The sequence below is a fragment of the Histoplasma capsulatum genome, assembly GCF_000150115.1.
Source record: "Histoplasma capsulatum G186AR genomic scaffold supercont2.9, whole genome shotgun sequence".
NCBI lineage: Eukaryota > Fungi > Ascomycota > Eurotiomycetes > Onygenales > Ajellomycetaceae > Histoplasma > Histoplasma capsulatum.
This window is the reverse complement of record NW_025544809.1, coordinates 16,300-36,133: the sequence shown is the minus strand read 5'-3', so window position 1 is coordinate 36,133 and position 19,834 is coordinate 16,300. Positions and strand designations below refer to the sequence as shown.

Below are 19,834 nucleotides of genomic sequence, written 5' to 3'. Positions count from 1 at the left end.
GCCCGCTAGATAGCTACCTATCTACCCCCTATCTATCAACCAACCTTCCTGCTCAGTATCCAATCAATCTCTATGAGAATACACATCACCCTAACCTAACCCTAACCCTAACATCAGTAGCCACCCACCTATCTATCAATATTAGCTTACTAGCTGGCTACCTGACTACTGACCCGCTGGAATGAATGAAGTGTTGGTGACGATGTTCAAAGGAGGAAGATGTAAGCAGCGGGTCAAGGGACTCGCCACTTATCTAGGGGAGGTCCTTAGAACTCTAAGATAATACAGTGTTATATTGGAAGGGATTCGGACCGAAGGATCAGATATCAAGGCAGTAGAATATAGGGGTCGGATTATATCAGAATGATTCACTGGCCCTTAGAAGGTTGGGCCAGCTGCTAGTTATATGCCCGTAATATCTCAGGTAGATCGAACCTGATATACCACCTTGATCCTGCGATGCCACGTCTTAGGGAAATTATCTGTTCTGGCCTAGCATTGCTTGCCTGCTTCGGCCTAGCGCTGCACCTTGATGCGGGTTTCTTATAGAAGACAGCTGGTTGTCCAGGCGGCCACTCCACTGCACGCGATGAACCCTATATACATAGTAGTTAGCTAGCTCCGACCACAACAATAACAAAATTAACCACCCCACAGAGTATATAACATGTGAATGGTGTTGATTGATGTTGTTTCATTGGCCATTTTAAGGCTCAGAATTTTGTCCAGAAAAGTCTCATCCCACTTCCTACAAAACCTTGGAACCAATCCCGCACACGTGACCTACTTATTCTTGGCTAGCTCACTCATGAAGATCGCACTTTGAGACAAACTTGGGCCTCATATTCACGACCACATCCTTCATTGAAGCGTGTACCATGGCGCCCCATTCTCCCAAACCATCATCTGCTGGCGTTTTACCTATCTCTCCGTTGGCCGCTCAGAGAGGATCATCGAACAAACCAAGTCCCAAGCCTGCGGCACCTCAGTTGAAGGTACTTATTCGAAGGCTTCCGCCTGGTCTAACGGCCCAGGAATTTGTAGCAGTCCTGGGCGATGAGTGGAAGGTCGGGAATGGTAAAGTTGATTGGTTTCGCTTCAAGGAAGGAAAGGTTTTTAAAGAGTGTGTCTTCCTATATTTTCTTCCTCTGAGCAAGGGTAACGGGATGGAATGAATAACAACCCATGATGCTAGCCCGGCAAAGCCTTCTCGACCTACGAGGGCATATCTACGTGTTACATCTATACCGCTAGTTGACGAATTATCCGAAAAGGTCCGGGTATCCGCATTTCAGGATGGACGGAATACAAGTCGTGATCCTATACTCCTTGGGCCACCTTCTCTTGAATATGCCCCTTATCCCCGTGTTCCCGGAAGTAGGGTTCGGAAGGATGGCCGCCAGGGAACAATAGACCTGGATTCCGACTTCATCACATTCCTTGAGAGCCTAACCAATCCCGTCACCAAATCTGTTGCTGATATTGCAGCCGATGATACAAGAGAGGAGAAACCAACAATAACACCATTAATCCAATTTTTAAAGGAGAAAAGGGCAAACAAGGGCAAGGAGACTAGTTCTCCAGCTAGACCTTCACGCCACAGTCGCGGCGAGGCGAGGGAAGGGAAGGACGCCAAGGTGGAACGGGTCCATGCTAGGAAGTTGTTAAGCCGAGCAGAAAAGGCTACTCCTTCACCAGGAGACAGACCTAAAATCGAGAGGGCTACTAAGCAATCCATTAAAGCAGTTAACAAACAGACTGCTAACCAAATGTCAAAGAAACCACGGAAGGCAAGTGAATCGCTGTCGCCAAAGGAAGAACGGCCACCCCCGACAGTAATCGCTCCAGAGCGCAGGCGAGAGCGAGGGAGTATGAGTGCCGCCACAAAAATTCTACGACGGGACCTTGGGCTTGCTCCGGCTGCTCCACGCAGAAGGGCCGAGAAGCTAGCTAACAGCGCAACCACAGAACCACCACTAACAGGTGAGGCTGACGGGGCTCCTGTGCATTCGAATGAGGATGGCAGCAAACGAACTTCCACGAAAGCCAGCAAAGAAGCTGAATCTACCAGGAAACCTGCACTTGCGAAACAGGCAAAGGGCGCACTACAACCCAGCGCAGTGACGGGCCGTAATACAAGCAAATCGGCAAACAGACCAGTGACCCCAACAACGGTTACAGTTTCATCGGTATCCAAGCACAATCCTACACTAGCCTCTGCACAGGCGGTTCCTCATTCTACCGCTACACAAGCCTTTTTGAAACATGCTAATCCATCCCAAGGGGTGACTGAGGAACTTCTTGTGGCCGGCTTTGCTACGTTTGGGAAAGTCGTGAAGGTGGAGATAGACAAGAAGAAAGGGTTTGGGTATGTGGACTTTGCGGAACCGGGCGGGTTGGCCAAGGCTATCCAAGCCAGTCCCGTCCAGATAGCACAAAGCCAAGTTGTAGTACTGGAGAGAAAATCGGGAGCTGCTGTTGCACAGGCAAGGGTGAATGCCAGCAATCGGCCGAGCCAATCTACCATGGGTTCTGCTCCACGGGTTGTGTCTAGTGGTGGAGGGCAAACGCCTTCACGACCGACTCGTCGGGGGAATAGAGGCAAGGGCGGGTCTAAGGAAACCGGAGTGGGCGGAGGAAATGCTGGTAGCAATGCTGGTGGGGGAAATAAAATCGGCACCTCTAAATGAGAAGAGCGACAACATTCATATCTAGTACTTTAAATGTATTATAAGACACAAAATGATGTTATCGTACCAACGGGAGGATAGTTGAGATTCACCTATTGCGACACAGGAATATACATAACGTAGGTCGTTGGGATTAATTCCCCATAGTACAGTACAATTAAGAGGAAAAATATCTTGCTCCATGACCTCAGTAATGGACGGTCAACAGCACCGTATGAGATTTACGAGAATGAACAGAGTAGCGCAAGACGAAACTAATTTTCCTGAAATTGAATTCAAATTTCAAATGGTTTCTCTATACAGTGACATAATGTGCTAGCTACAGGCCTGATAAACTCATGAAAAAAAAACCCGACAGATAAAATCGGGGAAGCAGCAGAGGGGGGAAGAATAGCGTAGGACCTTTCAGACCTCCACAGTGCCCACCAAACCAGGCCGACCGAAGTCAAGACGCCAGGGCAAGGTCAAGATCATCACCACTCCCTTGATCGAGACAAGTATACGAAACAGTGGCCGAAGCCTCCAGCATCATATAACCCGTAGCGATGCGGACGAGAGTATAACAGGTTTCACTCTAGGGCGCTGTGGACATGGTGGTCATCAGCAAGGTTGGGGATTCAGTCGCTAATGCGAAAAAATCAGGTGGGACGATTTACTATAGAAATGATTCTCTGTAGATGGGTGGATTAGCAACAGTGTCATTGTAGAGGGCGGGTCGGAAAATTGAACAAATGTAGGGGTTGCTTACTTGAAGTAAAGTCGACTGGTTTTCAGGAAGAGGACCGGGAAGGAGGACGTTTATATACTTTTCGCAACATACACTAGCCTCACGCTAGGCGTAAGCGAGTTCCATATTAGGCAATTGGGGAGGGCCGCACTGAGTTAGGGTTTTGTACATCATGTGGCTAAAAATTTTGTTGGACGTCCTACATGTGAGGCCACTAGGGCAAAAGAGCTCAATCACCACCAGTACCATGCTGCCCAACAGTTATTATCTATCTACTCCGTAGTGGCTCGCGGTAATAATGGATTCTTCCATTTGTGTGGTGGGTCACGTGGGATATGGCTTGTGTCGGACCTTCAACAAATTTTCAGACAAACAAGGCCAAACACTGCAAAGGGATCAAATAATATTATATAATCAGGAATATCTTCAACCCCGCCCGTTGACAAGTTGATTTGAATTTTCTTTAGTTGAGCTCGTTAAATAACTAGTCAAAGGAAATTGATACCTGAAATTTTACCTGGGCGCCTTCATTTTCTCCAGGACGGGAAATAATTTGTATCCGCTTGTTTGACCGGAGTAGGCGATAGAACACATAACAGAATGGCTGGGGATGTCTTACAGATATTTGCACAGCGTATTTATTATATATCTACGTATTTAGTTCTGTGTGGTATTGCTCACTATTTTTACAGGACTTCTCACTTCGTGGCATCGATATCGAATCCCAATCTTCTTTCTCGCGGCTGTGGTTTCCATCGTCATATGGCTATCCACACGATATCATAAACGCAATACTCCATTATCTGACTCTCTTTCTCCCTGTCAAAGCGAGGAGCAGAATCAAAATGACAAAGCTGAACCCTGTCGAGTGGAATCTCCCTCCAAGAATGACCCAGCAGCTGCCTTTTATCCCAACAGCGATCATTCAGGGTCCTCCATTGAAAGCCAGGTTAGACAAGCTAAGCAATCTGCCAATGGGCCTAAGAGGGTCCATGGAAGCAAGCCAGTGAAGAGAGGCGCCAATAACAGAACCAATCCTGGAGAATTATCGCGGGACATTAACATCCAGCCTATGGTCTTTTACGTCTCGTTGACTGGCTCTACTGAAGCATATGCCAAATCATTTTGCCATAGACTACAGAAAGCCACCCACGCATTAATAGAGAATCATAGTAAAACCGCCATCCTGACTCCGCAATTACACGATCTGTCGTATATCGAGCTCGACGACTACTTCATCGCCGCTCCAAAACCGCCAGACTCAGCTCCGAATACTCGATTTTTTTACTGTATTTTGATCCCGACCTACAACATCGATACGATGATTAATACGTTTCTGGGGCACTTGGATGATACACATAATGATTTCCGCATCGATACGTCGTCCCTGTCGGGGCTTGCTGGGTATTCTGTTTTTGGCTTTGGCGATCGTGAGGGCTGGCCCTCCGAGGAAGAAGGCTTCTGTTCTCAAGCAAGAGATGTAGATAGGTGGATGGCCAAGTTGACGGGCAAAAAGCGAGCATATCCGTTAGGAATGGCTGATGTGAAAGGAGACAACACCCAAATGGTTTTGAATGATTGGTGTGACGGGTTGAGCGGTATTATGTTCGACCTAATATCGTCTGGAGGGTTGGGCGAAGGTTTCCCTGGAAGCGGTGATCCCATTGAGAGTGACGAGGAAGATATTCGTGATGGTGAAGAAAACGACGAGAATGGCCAGAGCCTTCGGAACAAGCGTAAGGAGGAGCAGATTGTGGACCTTGAAGACATTAAGTTCGGCGTTACCGACGGCAAGGGAACATCCACTGATCGTCAACTATTGCCCATCGATTTCACGACACATTCCCACCCTCAAGCTTCAAAACCTGTGTCTCAGCCTCAACTTGAAATGGTGCCCACCTCGTCACCCACCTTCACCGCACTGACAAAGCAAGGATATACAATAGTTGGCTCACATTCGGGAGTGAAAATATGCCGCTGGACCAAGTCCGCTTTGCGAGGACGTGGCTCTTGTTATAAAAATTCTTTCTACGGAATTAAATCCCATCTTTGTATGGAGACGACACCATCGCTCTCTTGCAGTAACAAATGTGTATTCTGTTGGCGCCATGGAACGAACCCAGTTGGAACTACCTGGCGCTGGAAGGTTGATCCCCCAGATCTCATTTTTGACGGAGTAAAAGCGGGACATTACAAGAAAATTAAAATGTTACGTGGTGTCCCTGGTGTTCGAGCTGAGCGGTTTGCTGAAGCAATGCGTATCCGACATTGCGCCTTGAGCTTGGTTGGGGAACCAATATTCTATCCTCACATCAACGAATTTCTCTCTCTCCTTCACAATGAACATATTTCTAGCTTCCTTGTATGCAATGCGCAACATCCGGATGAGCTTGCGGCACTTCATCGTGTCACCCAACTGTATGTCTCCATCGATGCAAGCAACCGCGATAGCCTTCGGAAAATCGACCGCCCTCTTCATCGTGACTTCTGGGAAAGATTTCAGCGCTGCCTCGACATACTACGAGAAAAGAGATACCTCCAGCGGACTGTTTACAGGCTCACGCTTGTCAAAGGTTTTAATGTGGATGAGGAAGCAGTTGGATATGCTGACCTAGTAGAAAAGGGTCTTCCCTGCTTTGTGGAAGTCAAGGGAGTAACCTTTTGTGGAACAAGCACGAGTGCCAGTGCTGGGCTAACTATGCAGAATGTTCCATTCTACGAGGAAGTTGTTGCTTTTGTCGTTGCATTGAATGCCGAGTTAACCCGGCGCGGCCTTGGGTACGGCATTGCGGCTGAGCATAAACATAGCTGCTGTGTGCTGCTTGCGTCAAATCGGTTCTATGTCAACGACAGGTGGCATACAAGAATTGACTACGACAAATTTTTCACACTGCTGGAAAAAGAGAAGAACAATGGCATATCATTCCGCCCTGAAGATTATATGAGGGAAACTGATGAATGGGCGTTGTGGGGAAATGGAGGTTTTGATCCGAATGATACCCGTGTTTACACTCGAGGAAGAAATAAGGCAAAGTTAAATGCCGTTCTGAAAGCATCAGAGCAAAATGCCACTTCTGTTGAAGGCTGAGGTTGAAGGCTGAGGGGTTACAAGCGAGGCGATTCAAAGTATTTCTTGATCTGCGCATGAGTTTTAGTGACTTGTGAAATGTGGATTTGAGAATGTCGCCTTTTGGGGGTCCATGAGGGATTTCTCGCTAGCTCCCACTTTCTATTGTAGGAGTGAGGTCCGGAATTTTCGCCCCTTCGCTGGAATATAGTACTGGATGTCCATTTAACGTGCGAATAGCGACTATTCTATTAGGCAGCCCCTGGGCTACCGCTTTGACATCATCGGGAGCTGAGGCTGCAAGGCCAATTGATATTGCGACCGTCGCATGCTCGTTAGCGACCTTTCCCGGAGACAAGAAGGGGTGAGCGATGGAAGTTGTTATAACGATCAGCTTCGGCGACAACTTGGTTACGTTCACGAGTCTCCATTATTGAAAGCGATCTCTGTTTGATTCGAAACCATGTGTAAGCAAACAGGAGAAATTAATATATTCCCCGTAAATAGGTACAAGAGACAACCAATTTAAACTAACTTCTCAATCCATCTCTGCTTTTTCTACCCTCTCAACTATGCAAAATTTTGAGCTCCGAGTTTCGATCGGTATATCCTTCCGCTGGCCCTGGTAGCACACTGGGCTCGCCAGCATCCAAGCTTCAAGCCAATAATTTTCTCGGAAGTTTTTTCGTGAAGCGAGCCATTATGGAGCTGCGTGTACTATTCAGGACTCTGGTCGGCTTTCTTCCTCGGTTTGGGAAGGACATGATGGGTATCATATATCAGCCCGAGGAAGATGACAACAAAACTCTACTCAAATATCCATTTTCGAGAATAGAGGATGTTAATCTTCATTCACACGGATGGCGTATTTGCGTCACTTTAACATGTTTCTGATAGACAGCTAGAACGCGCGATGATTGACAATTGACAGGCATGACGAGATTCCCATCGCGCAGGGTTCGAACGAACTTGAAAGGCTGAAATCATGTATGGTCATCCCATACTTGTAGGTATCTATATCTATCACCCAAACTGAACGCCTAATAACTTTAACTCCAATGCTAAATATATCAACCAATACACTAAAGGCTTATGCTTGGACTCAATTTCGCGAAAGATTCCAGAGTGAAACTTCTTCTCTTCCCGAGTGTTTATACCGAGATCAACGGAAAGAGCCTTTGGCGCAGCTCCCGCCAAAGGGCCTGCTGGGTTAGCTGGCCCCGCTCAACTGCATCGCGATTCTCATCTGCCCGCCGCAGCAAGTACATCATACATTCCTCTATGGTTCCCCATACGGCATATTTAAAGACCTGGATATCCTCTTCCATAACGTTCTGGACGATAGGGATGTATTGTCAGTTTGCCAGTTTATCTTTTTTATTTTTATTTTTCTTAATTAACGGCAGCCCTGAAAGAGCCCGTGGGGCGGAGGGGGGGCAATTTACCTCTCTTTTCTGTATGAGATTCAGAGACAGTTCGTCAGCCATGCCCATCAGCTGAGAATATACAACTTCCGCCAGGGGTAATTGTTCTTTCAACTGTTCTTGCCGCAGCTTTCGCATCATTTCCACGCTTTGCGCATTATGGGTGGCAAGCACCAATCCAACTTTGGGCGCAGAGGGACCACTAAGATGCTGCGTTGCCAGCATGTGTGCGGCATCGTTGTACGCGCGGTCCGTGTCTTCTCTGGTGTCGTGAATCAAGTGGCGTGGGTCGCTTTTGAGGTATGCCCCGCGAACTAGTTTTACACCTAAAGTGAATTTGCCGGAGCGTGCGCGCTCGAGGTGTCTTGCAAGAGTTGCGGTGGACTCTTTTAGGTACCTGCTTCCAAGTCAGCAATGCGAAACCGGGCTTGAGAATTCGAGCAGTGCAGTGAGGCCACGGACATTTGATACGTGTTGTACACGACCAATCTTCCATCTTGGTTGTATTTTTCCATGAGATCCATTGTCCACGAATCAATCCCTGCTTGCTGGGAGTGATGCTCGGCATCGATTAGCAACCTAACCCCCTGGGATTTAGCGGATTCGCAGATCTGGGTTACAGCTTCTGCCATGGTTGCATCTGGTGCCATTCCGGCTTCGAGCAACCGTACACATTCCGGGCCTGCACCTGTGAATTTTAACGCAACGAAGTCATCAGGATTTGAATAGCGAACCCCTTTCAGGGTTCCATCCAGCCACTGAGCAACGCGGCTTTGATGCTGATGTCTAGCTTCGCTGGCATCTTCAGCGGCATTCAAGAGATCTACCTCACGAGCATATGATATTATCATGCCCTTGAACCCAAGTGCCTTGAGGTCCTCAACTGTCTTCTTGATCTCGGTTTCCGTGCTCCCCGCACAGAACTGTGCGTAGAAGAACTTATCCAGGAAGAATCTCAGCAGCATATTGCCCGTCAGCATTTGGATATTGCGCTGAGCCAGGGCCGAGGCGGCGTCCACGATATACGGATGTGACATGGCGGCCTGCATCACGATACTCCTAAGCAGCGCCGTCAGAGGCACCCGTTCCATGTCACGATGACGCATGGGATACTCGTTGGGAATGACTGGGTGAGGGGTGTCCCATGTTGCGCTTGTTAGAGTCCGCCGTGGCCGGGAGGCAGGCAGATGGATTGACCGGGAGAAGGGGATTGGCCGTGGGACCATATATTTCAAAGCGGTGATGCGGCAGGGAGAGCAGAGGCGTTGATGGACCATATTTGAGAACATAAGGTGGAATATGGAATGATGAGCAAAGAGCGAGAGAGTGTATGTGTGAGAGGGAGAGGGGCTGTTGGAGGGATCACCGTGACCATGGAGAAAATAATAAGAAAATAAATAGTTAGCCCTGGGGGCTTATAAAGCTGGCACTCCCAGTGGCAACGATACGGTCCTTTCTCTTTCTCTTTGCTTTCCCTTTCCTTTTTGTTTTTTCTTTGCTTATTTTCTGATCTTTCGTGTCTTTTCCTTTGTTTTTCTGTTTTCGCATGAGGGGGTTGTTGAGAAACGAGTCGATAACCAATCTTATCCGGCTGCTCTCGTTTGGCAGCGGAATGGGGCCACACTGCAGCATTGACTAGGCGAGCGTATCCGAGAATATGCATGGAATTCCAGGGTGGGGTCATGTGACGCCCCCCGTTGCTGATCCGGATCTCGGACAATGGCCCAGGAGTGGCTTTTCTGATCCCTCCCGTGGAGAATGAGCTCTTAGCAATTGCGAGTGGGGGTTACTGCGTAATGACCGTGGCCCTTTCTGCGGGGCAACCTTGGGGAAGTTGTTGATTTTCCATCTTAGACCCCATTTCTCGATGGTACGGAGTAACAGAAATATATGAGATGGTCGGTTCTTACGCTGGCCAGTGGTGTGGAGCAACCGGTTCTTGAAAAGAGCTGTCTGGAACCCTGCTCACCGGAGGCTTGGGTTGGGATCGCGCTATGGACAGCTTATCTGCTTAGCGGGAGGGGGTTGTAGCTTGGCGCTGGGCGTTGTCTGGCGCCCACAATAACAGCCACTCCACACTGCACTGATGCAACAGCTGCCAATCCCGCTGCCCTGGAGCATGCTTACAAGTCTGATAGAGAGTCAAAGTCGAGCATGGGTTTGAATACTGGTTTGAGAATACAGGGTCGGGTTGGCGAGCTTACAGGAATAAAGAGCCTCCAGTCTATGGCAATTTAATCATCGTTTTTCAGGTCTCGGGGGTTCCTTATGAAGGCCTGCAGGGCATGGGGACGGGCGACAAAATGGGCGGGGCCCCACTATTTCCAAAATTCCGAGGCCCTTGTGCCAAGTAATTCCCTTATTGGCCATGGCAGCTTTGGTGGTGCCCCCAAATGCCCGCATCCTCCTCCGTTACGGATCTTTCTCCATGACGGCTGTTCGGTTATCCCGACCTAGTTATATTCCATAGTTATATATATATATATATTTCCCCCTTCCCCTTGGTATCGTTTTTGCAGTTCTGTTTCCAAATCTTTGGCATCCATCCTCTTTTAGCATTATATCGTCCCCCGATACGCATACATACGCGGGCATCATGCACAGGCTGCGTAGACGCCAAACCCTCCCCCTAATCTCTCGGGTTTCGCCGAAGCAAGCCTTTCCCATTACTTCCACCCCACAGTTGGCTCGTAGTTTTGGCAGTTTCGCAGGCTTCAAAGTTCCCAGAGCTCGGAATGAGCCAAATGTAGGTCAACCCAATGAGGGGGGAGCCCATTTTTAGAGAGAGTTGTTTTACATTTTTTTCCCATCGGCTAACTGAAGATTATCCTACATATAGCCACAATATGGCAAAAATTCGCCGGAGCGGCTGGGCATAGAGAACACCTTGAAGTCCATGAAGCAAAAACTCCCTCTCCAGGTCCCCGCTGTGATTGCAGGTCAAAATGTGAGTTAGTTTATCATCGCTACGATAGCAGTAATAAAATGCAAATAATAAGAATAATAAAGAAGACGAAGAAGAAGATGAAACCTCCAATGGCCTTGTTTGCTAATCATTTTATTTCTTTCAGGTTAAATCCTCCAAACCATCGCGACAGCCAAACCCATCCGCGCACGCTGAAGCGGTGGCTGAATATTATAATGTCTCAGAAGGGCATGTCAGCCAGGCAATCGAAGCTGCCTTGAATAGCAAGCCGGAATGGGAACGGCTTAGTTTCGCAGACAGAGCAGCGGTTTTCCTCAAGGCCGCTGATCTTGTGGCCGGCAAATATCGCTACGATATCATGGCCGCCACCATGCTCGGCCAAGGCAAGAATGTCTGGCAGGCGGAGATAGATGCTGCTGCGGAACTAGCGGACTTTCTTCGTTTCAACGTACAGTATGCCGAGGAGCTCTATGCGCAGCAGCCACAGCACAACTCAAACGGTGTCTGGAATCGTATAGAGTACCGCCCGTTGGAAGGATTTGTCTACGCTATATCACCGTTTAACTTTACAGCCATTGGAGCCAACCTGTGTGCTGCGCCTGCACTTCTGGGGAACGTTGTCGTGTGGAAGCCGTCACCGTCGTCCATGGCTGCGAGCTATCTCACGTACCAAATCTTCCTCGAGGCTGGCCTTCCGCCCAACGTGATTCAATTCGTGCCTGGCGATGCTGAGATGGTTACCAAGGTTGTGCTTGGTCATAAAGAATTTGCCGCGCTCCACTTCACAGGAAGCAGTACTGTGTTCCGCTCATTGTATGGAAAGATAGCTCAGGGGATTGCGAATAGCTCCTACCGGAGCTATCCTCGCGTTGTTGGCGAAACGGGCGGCAAGAACTTCCACCTGATCCACTCTTCCGCGGATATTAAAAATGCTGCCACGCACACTGTCCGTGGCGCTTTTGAGTACCAGGGTCAAAAGTGCAGCGCAACATCTCGCGCCTATGTTCCTCAATCCCGCTGGGAGGAGTTCAAGTCTTTACTGGTGAGTGAAACTGAAGCTCTCAAGTCTGGCCCACCAGAAGATTTTAGGAACTTTTCAGGACCTGTGATCCATGAAACGTCCTTCAAAAAACTTGCTGGAGTCATCGATGCTGCTTATAAGGACTCTAGCCTTCAATTGCTTGTGGGCGGGAAATACGATGGCAGCAAGGGGTATTTCATCCAGCCTACTATCTACGTCACGAATGATCCTCACCACAAACTCATGTCTACCGAGCTGTTCGGCCCCGTCCTCGTTATCTATGTTTACGATGATACTAAAGCCCCCGCAGAGGCATATGAGAAGGTCTGCCAGACCATCAACGCTACCTCAGAGTACGGTCTCACTGGATCAGTTTTTGCTGTGAGACGCGATGCTATCCGGTACGCGGAAGAAGCACTGAGGGACACAGCTGGCAATTTCTACATCAATTGCAAATCGACAGGCGCTGTGGTCGGGCAGCAGCCATTTGGTGGTGGACGCCAGAGCGGAACAAACGATAAGGCCGGCAGCGCGGCCATTCTTAGTAGGTTCGTGAGCATGCGGTCGATCAAAGAGGAATTCTCGCCACTTTCCCAAGCGACGTACCCTAGCAACGAGGTATAATAAAGCTCGTCACATTTTGTATTTATATTTCCTCCGATAAGTTGATGCTTCGTATGAAGCTGCGAACTGGGCATCAAGGTTACTGACGGTTCGAGCCGGAGAGTCCCTGAATAATGAGCTTTAGATCCTGAGCTGCTACATCGCTGTAGTAGGCTGAAATAATTGGGGGCATGGATAGTTATTGCACCCAAGATGTTTGGTACCGGATTGCAGATTGTGGTTATGTGCTAAAAGTATTCTAGATTGGTTAGGAGAAAGGCGCAGAGTAGATGCGCTAATAAGTGAAGAAGTTGGTGTCTGACACTCGACACACTCCGCGTTCTTTACGTAGTAGAATTTTTCAAGGAGGGTACAAATTCCACGTCATTGTGGGGGTGTGTAATCGGAATTGACCTGCGATTGGGATATTTCCAATTCCAATTCCGCCCCCAAAACAAAAAACGAGAAACAAGGCAAACATTGGCCAAAAAGTGACGAGAGTGGGATTCGAACCCACGCCCCTTTCGAGACCAGAACCTTAATCTGGCGCCTTGGACCGCTCGGCCATCTCGCCTAGCCACAGTGACGCAATGTTATCATTTTTTCATTTCTACTTTCTCAGATTCAATGTTTCATCTTATTTTATTGATTTTCACTGTGATTGACGCTATTTCTATTGATTGATTTATTTGAAGGGTTTTTTGATTCTAAGCTGAAATTTTATTTTATTAGACAGAGCGAAGCGAAGTCTAAGAATCATAAGGGGACAAAAGTTACTTCATTTTATAGCTGAAATGATTGGATGTCAATCTTTGCAACAATGTGGGTTAAAATTCAATGATATTAGTGATGTAGAGCAGATTTCTGAGCCTCTGATTGATCAAAAATCTCCACTTTTATTTATGCCGTGGAGACGGAACACTAGGCTGCAATTGGCTCAGATAACCTCTATTCTTCTCCCTGCCTGCTTACCTACCCATCTGTCGACCTATCTGCGCGATATTCAATCAATTGCTAATAGAATAGAGAATGCTACTCACCCATCTACCTACCTGCTCAATATCTGATTAATTGCTGATGGAATTGAGAATGCTAGCTAGATAGCTGTCTATCAACCAACCTGTATGTTCAATATCCAATCAATTTCTATAAGAATAAACATCATCATCTAGCTAGTCATCTATCTATCAATACTACTCTACTAGCTGACTATCTGACTACCTGTCTATCTATCTGCTGATCTGCTTGAATGAATGATATCCACTTATGATATCTGTCAACCGTATCTAGCAATGATATATTTCAATGATATCTATCAATGCTGTGGCGGGCATGCTGCCGATTAACTAGGCACTACCTTGGTTGCGGATTGTATACCGTTCGTACCACCTGCGCGGTTCGTACGATCTATTGCAACGGGAGTACCAACGGACTAAGGCACTATCCTAAATACAGATTACGATGATATATACGAGGATATTTATAATGATATCTACCATGATATATACCGATGATATCTGCGATGATATCTAGCGATCATATCTATTGATGATGATATCAACATAATGAATAATATGCCCGCATCTTTGCTCCATTCTCCCAAGCTGCATGTTTCATGAAGCTTCTTCTATAGAGTGTTCTGCCTGAGCTGTTCAACCCTTTGAAGCAATTAATGATGCCTTTCATCCCCTGGGATTTAGAGGATCGTTTGCCTACCCTTTGAAAGGGGGTGCTAGAGGCAGCCTGCCCCTAGTAATAATAGGATTCAGTTGATGAATCAATATTACATTAATTATTTAAGATATATACAATACTCTATTTTATAACTGTAATTTCAGATTATAGTAAACTTCATATTCAAAGATTTCAGTTTCTCTCTGAATATATATATATATTTAAATGTCATCATTAAATTTAACTATTGCAGATGTAAATTCACTCTGTTTTATAATAATGATGAAATGGCGGGCGTTGGGTGGTTGATTACGTTACCTAGTAGTAGTACGGCAGTAGAGTCCCGTGACCACTCAGTCATGTGCTCCCGCTGGTTGCCTTCAACCAGAGCGTTTGAGGGATATCGGCCACATCTGCTGTTCGATCTTGTAATTTCTTCCCTTTTTGAGTGCTGGCGATCAATCCGGCGCCGTACATCGGTTAGTCGGCCATGTCTACCGCTCCGGTTCGTGTCCACAAGCGGGCTTATCAGGTATGACCCTCTGAGACGGATTGAATGAGAATGCCATCAGCATTTTGCCCTGTTTTTGTTCATCTCTACTTTCATAACATGCTTCTACGTAATGGTTTTTGGAATTTATATGAATAGCCTGATAGGTTTATTTATAGGCTTGCATTCCCTGTCGCGAACGTAGAGTTCGTTGCGACCTGGGATCCGTTGACTCCCCTCATGATGGCCCATGTGGAAGATGCCGGCGGGAACGGAAATTCTGTCATTTCTCCGCTACTAGAGGAAAAAGGAAGGCATCGACAACATCAGGAATTTCTCGACAAACTACTCAACAGCCAGCAGAGGGTTATCTGCCTCAGTCTGAGCGACCTAGTCCTCTTGCTAGTCCGTATGGCAGAAGCCTCGATGAGTTTAACCCAGTGGCCAATTCTCTTGTAGCACGGGGTGGTAATGGTAGTCAAATCAGAATACCTCAGGATATCATACGACAGATGACGTCCGGCGATTATCGACCCCAAAGTGGCTCGTATGGTGGTGAGAAAACAGTAGCAGCTCTCCTTCGTGACGCTGCCTACACTTCTCATGACGCCCTAAAGCTTCTTTGGGAAGCAGGGAGACATAGCGAACGAGAGCGGGGAATTGTACCTGGCACCGCAACATCTGCAAAACCTTCCGAAACTACCAGCGGGCCCTTGCGGCCATCTGTGACTTCATCAAGGAAGCACAGCTCTGGGACCGACGATCCCCGCCAACCTTGGTCGAATTTGCGTTTTGTTCGAACAGGCCTTTTTACTGCGGAGGAAGCCATGGACCTCGTCAACTATTTTCATGCTTACCTCGCGCCATTTACCCCTGTTTCGTCTTCCTCCTTTCAGGACCCATCCATGCATCCAACCTTGCTGGTCGAAGAACCCATTCTTGCTGTCACAATATTGATGCTGGCCTCTCGGTACATGAAGCTCTCGGGTCCCGGATCGATTTCTAGGTCTTATATGGTTCACGAACGCCTATGGCAACATCTACAGGGAATGATTTCTCGCATGATATTTGGCCAAGAACAGTTCGCTGGTGCTACCCATGATAACGGTTCCTCAACTGATTTTTCCGGCCAAGCTGCTGAATCCGCTCTTGCTGGATCGACCTTTGGAAGTCTTCGCACCTTGGGGACGTGTGAAGCTTTGCTTTTGCTATCTGAATGGCATCCTCGCTCCCTGAATGTTCCAGCTGGTGATGACGGAGACAGCATAATTGTGAAAGATGAGGTCCGACGGACCCGGGCCAGCACTGCCGGAATTGGTGGCCGCATTCGAATTGACTGGCTCGAACCTGTTTGGAGATCGGATCGGATGTGCTGGTCCATGCTGGGGAATGCGCTGGCGCTTGCGGTTGAGCTTGGTATCTTCGATGAATATGATAACACAACCATAGGAGCTCGGGAATCGCGCCGGGATATATGGAACGACCCGTCCTCGAGCCAGCGAGCATATCGCGTACAGCATTTACTTTGGGTATATCTCACCCAGACCTCGGGAAGGCTAGGTAAGAGTCTCATTTCTTTCGACCTATTGAATTTTGATCAAATGCTCACAATTGTAGGGTGGAAAAATCTGACGTCGGTATCTGTAAGCCACCATGAGGCTAGTCTGAAGCATGGTGATACTATTCGATGTTGGATAGGAGTTGCCTCGCTCATGAAACGAGGAAACGAGCTTCTGTTTACTTCTCGAGAGAGAACAAAGGAGATGGTTCGAAGTGGTGAATATCTTGCAATTCTTCGTATTCTCAACCCTTTGCTTAGGGAGTGGCAGATGGAGTTTGATCGAGCAAAACGTAAGTTGATTTGCGGGCATTGTCAAAAGGCTTTTGACATGTACATTATGATCTAACGTGTTTGTGGACAGTCTCAAAACCGATGCGGGCCATACTTTCGATAGAGTATGGATATGTTCGAGTGTCCATCAACAGCGTAGCTCTTCAAGCTATTATTGAGCACCGTAGCCGCGTTACCAGTGACGGTACAGATATGCGAGTTTCATCGGTGCTTAATACCTCCGAAGGAAATAGTGAATATTTTATGGAAGTGGTTCTTGCCGCTCGCTCCATTCTGCAAACAGTCGTGGACGATCTCGTGCCCAACGATCACCTACGACATGTTCCCATACGAACCTATTCGAGGATCCTCGCAGGAGCGATGTTTTGTCTGAAGGTATGTGATTAACACACCATTGGATGGGCGTTCCAATTTTGCATTCGAGAAACTAATTTCAATTGGTTCAGGCATTTGCCCTTGGAGATAAGGATGAAGAAACTGTGGTCTCACTCGAGTTAGTTGAGCGTACCGCAGATGCGCTTTGTACATGTGTAGTGGATGACGTTCACTTGAGCAACCGGTTTGGTGAACTTCTCTCGGCGTTAGCAACAAGTCTTCGAAGTCGGGTTATGAGAGCCATAAGAAATGACAATTACCAAAGCGAGAATATGACTCCCGGTAATACTCCATCACAACGCCAAGATGGAGCTACTGCAGATATTCCTACCACCTCTAACCCTAGCTCTTACGACCCACCTGCCGACTCAGCAGATACGGAACCTATGGTGACCCCGAAGCCAGATTACAATTTGCAAAACTCATCAAGTGTCCCTGCAGCAACTGGCGAACCAAGCGCTTATCAGCCTATCAATCCAACCAATGGAATTTTCGAGCAAAGCTCCTTTCATCAGGATCCTCTGATGAGCTTCGCTGGCTTAGGCCCAAATCAGCTGGGGTGGTCGGGTGGGCAGGATTTTTTTGACATGTTGGGTCCTTTATTGGATGTCCAGTATGAGCAATATCGCTAAAAGCGGTCGAGGCTGTTTCCTCTGGTAAAATGACCAGACTATGTCGAATATCATTTGAGGAGTCCGAATACCTGTGGCCTGGAAACTAGTTGACATGGCATGACACACGGATAATGATCCTATACGCCATCGTTAGTATTGCATGTCGGCCGCTTATTCACCGAAACCAACATGTTTATAACTGACAGCATGATTAGGAAAGCGTTAGATTTAATTGATCCCAGGGCTTAAAAACTCGAGACAAAGTTATCGCCAACCCCGAATTTTAGATACGGACTAACATGACGCATTTGCAGAGTTGGCAAAAAGTTCCTTTACTTTTGCCGATCCAGGTGCAGTCTTCCTTGGATGGCTGGTGATGCGTGTCTATATATTCGCAACTCATATAAACATGTGCTTTTCCTGACGAGAAAGAGCTCGAGCAACTGACCGATCTACCTTCTAGTTTTGAATCGAATTCTGATGGAAAAAGGCATTACATACTCACATATGATTTGGATTTACATGTAGCTCTGATATCATGCTCACTAATTCCTCGAAAACAGATCCTCTCAACCCCGAAGATTTGTGATGCCGTATTACCAAATAGGCAACTAAGCGGATTCAATTTCACTCGTATTTTGTGTCCTCACTCCAGTTAAAGAAGCTTCTCGATGCTCACATCCCTTCAATCTGCGGCGAATAAAACGCGAACTCTGTGGGTCTTTGGTATTCCTTGGATTCAATGTCCGCCGTCCTTATTGCGACTCAAAGCTACTTAAATACATGCCAACAAACCAGCCAATGCGAAGTGTACCCCTTATTGGCGATCCTACGAGGTAAAACGTTCTAGACACTCGTGCTGGTTACTCCACACTAACTACCGTTTTTGAAGCCCGTGATCTTTTCGCATCTTTGGCGTCTTAACAAGCGTGATTGAAAGAGAAGAAATATTATTCATTTGACTAACGCATTGAAAGGCAATGCTCTGTATTCAATACAGTGGGGTTCAAGCTTGATCTTAGAGTTAGTTGCGGCGGACCTTAGTGACAAATGTCTCATGGCTTGTATTTAACCTGTATTTTAGAATGCCATATATATAATATATATAACCCTAAAATGTCATTTCCTAATAATCAAAAGGACTTTAATGATGTAGATGATCTTGAGAGCGACTCTGATGCTCTCTAATGGTCTCTGATATGTTTCAGTTGAATTCTAACAATCACATATAGTGACGTACGACAATTAAAGTCATTTAGCTGTCTTTAGTATAATCTATTAATGTATAGCTGACACTTGCTCTGAGTTATGAAGATTGTTATCAGCAATCAAATAAATAGTATAATAATGAATTTTGTATTTAATAAAATCTGAATCTTTTTTTTAATAGTTATAAGTCTGTAACGGGTGTGCTACTGATTAACTGGGCACTACCTTGGTTGCGGATTGTATGCACTGTACGATCTATCTGCAAAAGGCGTTACCAACAGACTAAGTACTATTCTAATAACAGATTATGAATTGATTAAGAACAGAAAGGAAACGGAATCAGAAAGAGGGTTCATATAGAAGAAGGATTGAAATGGAAGAATATTGAAGGTTGTGCTCTGATGAAGAAGGAGCAGAAGAATTGTTAGATGCAACATGAGCATTGAGTGGGATTGTGAGAGGGAAGCTTTCATAGGCGCGCGTGGGCACATGAGAGGGTGAATGGGTGGTGGGGGTTGATTGTGTAAGTTGACCACTAACAGGTGCTAACCTGTCACAAAGTTAGTTGCTTTACAAAAATACTGTTTAAAATTGAGCAACTAGTTGTATTAAAAGTAGTTATACCCTGAACTCCCGCTGGGGTTCACCCATTTTGCTAACAAATTAGGTTCATACTAAGCTAGAAATATACTAGCCCCCTTAGAGTTACTTTGGGTAGACCTCCACTGGAGTTCAGAGTATGTATGTATTGTATAGATTTAGTGTCCCAGCGAAGCACAGACAGTGTCTATGCTTCAGAAGACTTTCAAAGAACATAGAGATATGCTACACTGAAGAGATTTCTATATATATGAAGAGAGAGAAATAGAATTCAGATAACAACTTTTGAGAAGACTCAGTTCATTGAATTTATTGAGCTGTATATTTATTTTTGACTCAATATATAATCATTTATAATAAAGCTATAGTATAATTCTTTGAAGAGATTATCACTGCTATATCTGAAAGACTTTATAGAAGATAGAGAGAGAATATTCTCTCAGTTTATTAAAAAACTATCTATACTTTTTATAACAGAAAGAATATAGATAAAAAAAATAGAGAGAGAAAGAAAATCTATATACTGAAATAAATAAATAAAAAAATAATAAAAAGAAACTGT

The 19,834-nt window shown here is 46.4% G+C and overlaps 6 protein-coding genes and 1 non-coding gene across 7 annotated transcripts; 5 read left to right on the top strand and 2 right to left on the bottom strand.

Moving 5' to 3' along the window:
- Nucleotides 1–878: 878 nt before the first annotated feature.
- HCBG_06239 (uncharacterized protein) lies at nucleotides 879–2,899 on the top strand (the record flags this gene model as incomplete). The annotated part of the gene is made up of 2 exons (XM_045433288.1): nucleotides 879–1,123; nucleotides 1,196–2,899. 2 exons carry the CDS (start codon nucleotides 879–881, stop codon nucleotides 2,688–2,690), a joined length of 1,740 nt encoding a protein of 579 aa, XP_045285601.1.
- A 1,118-nt stretch (nucleotides 2,900–4,017) lies between these two features.
- Nucleotides 4,018–6,505, top strand: HCBG_06238 (flavodoxin and radical SAM domain-containing protein; the record flags this gene model as incomplete). The annotated part of the gene is made up of 2 exons (XM_045433287.1): nucleotides 4,018–4,051; nucleotides 4,110–6,505. The coding sequence occupies 2 exons, from the start codon at nucleotides 4,018–4,020 to the stop codon at nucleotides 6,503–6,505; spliced, it is 2,430 nt and encodes an 809-aa protein (XP_045285600.1).
- Nucleotides 6,506–7,332: 827 nt separating this feature from the next.
- On the bottom strand, nucleotides 7,333–9,185 carry HCBG_06237 (proline oxidase; the record flags this gene model as incomplete). The annotated part of the gene is made up of 3 exons (XM_045433286.1): nucleotides 7,333–7,461; nucleotides 7,930–8,305; nucleotides 8,371–9,185. 3 exons carry the CDS (start codon nucleotides 9,183–9,185, stop codon nucleotides 7,333–7,335), a joined length of 1,320 nt encoding a protein of 439 aa, XP_045285599.1.
- A 1,194-nt stretch (nucleotides 9,186–10,379) lies between these two features.
- On the top strand, nucleotides 10,380–12,795 carry HCBG_06236 (delta-1-pyrroline-5-carboxylate dehydrogenase PrnC; the record flags this gene model as incomplete). Its single annotated transcript, XM_045433285.1, has 3 exons — nucleotides 10,380–10,654; nucleotides 10,748–10,855; nucleotides 10,980–12,795. The coding sequence occupies 3 exons, from the start codon at nucleotides 10,505–10,507 to the stop codon at nucleotides 12,477–12,479; spliced, it is 1,758 nt and encodes a 585-aa protein (XP_045285598.1).
- Nucleotides 12,796–12,950: 155 nt separating this feature from the next.
- HCBG_11051 lies at nucleotides 12,951–13,032 on the bottom strand. Its single transcript has one exon. It is a non-coding gene; the product is annotated as a tRNA-Leu (tRNA).
- A 1,525-nt stretch (nucleotides 13,033–14,557) lies between these two features.
- On the top strand, nucleotides 14,558–17,481 carry HCBG_06235 (uncharacterized protein; the record flags this gene model as incomplete). The annotated part of the gene is made up of 5 exons (XM_045433284.1): nucleotides 14,558–14,664; nucleotides 14,802–16,182; nucleotides 16,240–16,473; nucleotides 16,545–16,849; nucleotides 16,921–17,481. The coding sequence occupies 5 exons, from the start codon at nucleotides 14,623–14,625 to the stop codon at nucleotides 17,479–17,481; spliced, it is 2,523 nt and encodes an 840-aa protein (XP_045285597.1).
- A 724-nt stretch (nucleotides 17,482–18,205) lies between these two features.
- On the top strand, nucleotides 18,206–18,712 carry HCBG_06234 (uncharacterized protein; the record flags this gene model as incomplete). The annotated part of the gene is made up of 3 exons (XM_045433283.1): nucleotides 18,206–18,299; nucleotides 18,441–18,527; nucleotides 18,696–18,712. The coding sequence occupies 3 exons, from the start codon at nucleotides 18,206–18,208 to the stop codon at nucleotides 18,710–18,712; spliced, it is 198 nt and encodes a 65-aa protein (XP_045285596.1).
- Between the last annotated feature and the right edge of the window lie 1,122 nt (nucleotides 18,713–19,834).